General features: G+C 43.3%; 2 protein-coding genes across 4 annotated transcripts in view; one reads left to right on the top strand and one right to left on the bottom strand.

Moving 5' to 3' along the window:
- LOC116846929 (protein FAM102B) overlaps positions 1-478 on the bottom strand; it is a 55,640-nt gene extending 55,162 nt beyond the window's left edge. For all 3 annotated transcript variants that reach the window (XM_032821394.1, XM_032821403.1, XM_032821345.1), the window contains exon 1: positions 268-478. The gene's annotated coding sequence lies outside the window, so the exon portion shown is untranslated. The remainder of the gene's footprint in view (positions 1-267) is intronic.
- Positions 479-1,337: 859 nt separating this feature from the next.
- The window catches only part of LOC116847597 (glycosaminoglycan xylosylkinase), a 4,572-nt gene continuing 2,013 nt past the window's right edge, over positions 1,338-3,896 (top strand). The window contains exons 1-3 of the mRNA XM_032822739.1: positions 1,338-2,418; positions 2,685-2,985; positions 3,390-3,655. Of these exons, the coding sequence (XP_032678630.1) occupies positions 2,044-2,418; positions 2,685-2,985; positions 3,390-3,655 (942 nt within the window). The 5' untranslated portion in view covers positions 1,338-2,043. The remainder of the gene's footprint in view (positions 2,419-2,684; positions 2,986-3,389; positions 3,656-3,896) is intronic.

Genomic DNA, 3,896 nt, shown 5'->3' on the forward strand with positions numbered 1-3,896 from the left:
CTCTCTCTCTCTCTCTCTCTCTCTCTCTCTCTCTCTCTCTCTCTCTCTCTCTCTCTCTCTCTTTCTCTGTCTCTCCTTTTCTCTCTCTCTCCCTCGTGCGCGCGCGTTCTCTCGACATCCGTGTCGTGATAGCCCGATATTCCGCTTTCTTGTTTTTCTTTTTTCTTCAACTGGCTTTCGCGTCTATCTCGAAAGTAATTACAGACGAATCTCGGATACGGACATTCTCGCGGAGCGCGCTTGTCGCGACAAGCTGATTGTACTTACCGTGTGCTCGTTAACGCTCTCGTCGCGATGCACCCATACCGATCTCACGCACAATCACACTTCTCATGTTCACTAGCCTCTCTTTGCGAATCTCACGACGTCCTTCGGCGCGAAAACGCGTAGGCTCCGCGATCGAAGAGGCTGCGACCGCTTCTTCTCACCTGACGTAACGGAGCTCGTCTAACTAGTCTACGAACTGAACTGAGTTGCACCAACGCGCGACTCCTACTCGCTGGCACGCATCGCTGCGCCATCTGTCCAAATCATTCGAAACTCGCCCAAGCGCATCCGATTGGCCGACGGCATGGACCAATGAAGAAAAACGCGTGCGTATATTTATTGAGTGCTCAATGCAGTGTCTGATTGGTATATACTTTCAGATTTCAAAATATGCACCAATCAATAACAAGATACAACAGACTATCACCCGAGAGAAGCCTGAGAGCGGCCATCAGCTTGATTTGGTAGCTAGAGTTAGACGCATTTTCGAGACGCCATCTAACAAAGTATGCCTACGTTCGTTAGGCGCATTTTCGCAGTGGTAACGATAAAATGCGCCTGGTTCGTGCCCGTTTCACTTCCGTAAAATAATAGTAAGTTAGAAAAGGACAGACGTCCAACCGCTCTGTTCTGTCTCACCACTGATTAGTGGACCGCGCGAAGGGCACCACTGAAATATATACTACCTGGAACGCGCGCTGCCTCTTGAGGCATGCGGGATGAGAGAGAGGTTCCTTGTTTCCTCTCTTATCCTTGTCTAGTTCATAGCATAATCGAGAGTGGGGAGAATGTGATACATTCCAAGTTAAAAGTTAGAGATAATGTGAAAAGCAGTGACCACTGAATGGCAATAACTTAAGCTTATAAACGAAAGTTTAAGATATAAAAAAAAATATTTTTTCTCATTTATTAGTATTCACTTATCGACATATTATTAAGAAAAACAAAGCAAAGATGGTTCCTAATTCGAAGATTTAGCTTATGTTTAGATATCAGCCGACTTAGCTTTTGGTTCAGACTGTACTAGACAAAGACAGAGCGCTGTTCGAGACCTATAAGCATGCTCTCTCTCATCTCACAATACTCAAGAGGTAGCGCGCGTTCCAGGTAGTATATATTTCAGTGGCTAAAGCTGTGTATTGCATTGATCTAGAATTTAATACGAAATTTCTCATTGGCTACAAACGAAGACCAATCGGTCCAAAGTTGTCGGTCCTTCTGACGCTTTTTAAAGGGCACGCCGAAACATCACGGATTAAATCGCGGGCGCATGTACATGGCCGTTTTCAGGCTTACCTTTCACGCGAGTATGACAGTTCGCCAAATGATGAGAAAAATACGCGTCGCCAGGTGACAGCAGACACGTGATCAGTCGCTGTAAGGTGAAACGATAGTCCGATATTTAATGTAGTCACCGGTGTTTGTTGCGACGAATGGTTCGAGTTTTCTCGGCACCAAAAATCGAGTGGTTAGATCACACTCTAGTGTGCTATGATTACGACCTGACTACAGTGGGAAAAACACTGTTGACTATAGCAGAGATACTATTGTATTTCCAATTATATTTGTACCGATGCTGATGTATAAGTCACAATGATTGTTAGATCGGCAAGATACTGGTTTGAAAAACGCGTCAATTTTTAGTCAATTTTCAGTTAGATGCCTGCTTTGCGCAATGACGTCTTTGTGCAATGTTTAACGCGTATACTAGTCAGCCTCGATCGGACGCGTAGTATGATAATTTTGTGCCTAACCTAGCATCCGCAACAATCATAAATGATTGGTCGACGTTGTGCTCTTTTCGCCCTCGGCACCCTGCTGATCTTGGTTCTCAGTGTAAACATATATTTCATCCGAACGATCGTCGAGAGTTCTTCGCAGAAAACTTACTCCAAGGACCTACCAGTGTCTGTACCAAAGGTCAGGCAGGATCTCACTACATCCTCGCAGCTCATTCAAAGAGATTCACAATTGCGACTGAGGCCTATCATTAAAGACATGAGCGAGAGGATCAGGGAAGAAATTCGTACACTACCATCCAAATACTTCAAGCAAAATACCAGTTACAGCCTTGTCTTGGAGCGGCTGATGGCCGAGCTGAGAATAATGCCAAATGTCCAGGAAGACATTTGGAATATTCCAAATAATAATGTTAGTCGAAACAATTTTCTTAAAGCTTTTGCATCCAGAATGAATCTTAGAATTTTTCAATCAAAATCTCTGTGCCAGGTAATTTTAGTAAATGGTGTAACCACGGACCAAGTCATTCTTCCTCCGAAACAAAACAAATTGTGCAATCAACTGTAAATGCAGAGTATTTCTAGGACGTCAAGTTTCCCCATGAAATTCTCATCTTTCGACGTATTAATAGTTGAGAATAAAGAATAAGTTTATTTGTTATATCTTATGGTGCATAGTGGCCTGATGCCCATCAGTTGATTCCACCGGCAGCTCCAGAGTTGGGCACTATTTTGGATATTTTGCGACGATCTGAGGTGGTTCGCGCTGATAATGCTCCATTGGGCACTCAACTCAAGCTGATGCTGAACCTGGAGAATGGTGTGAGGGCACTGTTCAAGCCGCAATGGTACTCAAGAGACACCGTGATACATGGGCCGGTGTATTACGGCAAGGATCGACACAACGCCGAGGTGGTGGCCTTCCATTTGTCATCTTTGCTGGCACTGCGAAGGGTACCTCTTGCCGTAATAAGAAAACGTACGTTAAAGTCGAGCAAGACAGTGAGATTTGACAAGGGATCTGTTCAATTTGTAATAACAGTACATGTACAGAGCGTCTGGCGCGTCCTATACCTTGCATGTACATGTAGATCAGATCAAGCTAAGCACGAAATTCCTCTATCAAACAACCAAAATTTTTAGTTATTAATTAAAGAAGATTACTGAATGATCACACGCGATACGACAGATGAGTTTTGATGAGCGACACGCGCGTTTGTAGATTAGGTTAACAAGAAGGTTTCTTTTCTACTATTTTGCAAAGAACCATTTTGAAACTATTAACACTAAAGAGCATTGGTCCATTATCGCGTGCGATCATCTCGCAATCTTCTTCATTTTTCGTCAGCTTTTTAATCAAAAGTAGCGGCTATATTTTTGCAGTTGATCTGAAGGAGATTTGCAACCACGCGACGCCAGCATTATACGCGACTATGTATCAGGAGGGTAACAACACGTGCCTATATGGCGTTTGTCATTATTGTTCCCCCGCAGACCCCGTTTGCGGTACAGGAGATATATTGGAGGGCGCTCTTATCTTTTGGCTCCCGCGAAACTTAAGACTGGTTAAGCATCGTCATCCTTGGCAGCGAACCTACAAAAAAAACAAATTTGCCGCGTGGGAAGTTGACGAGGCCTATTGTGATAAAGTATTCGATTACGAACATTATGCGCTTAATACAATCGCAACTACTGATATAGTATTACGTTTCGTATGTAGCATGTTAGCGTTCGCGAATGTGTTTATATTATAAAAAAAAACGTATGAAACGTAATAAAGCTTAGTATACTTGTAAAGCTGATGCATATTAATTAGTCAAGCTTAATATGATTTACAGGCTGTGTATAATATACATACACACTCTCTCTCTCTCTCTCTCTCTCTCTCTC

Source organism: Odontomachus brunneus, unplaced genomic scaffold (genome assembly GCF_010583005.1).
Source record: "Odontomachus brunneus isolate Ranch 3 - 2012 unplaced genomic scaffold, Obru_v1 Obru_scaffold_004, whole genome shotgun sequence".
Lineage (NCBI taxonomy): Eukaryota > Metazoa > Arthropoda > Insecta > Hymenoptera > Formicidae > Odontomachus > Odontomachus brunneus.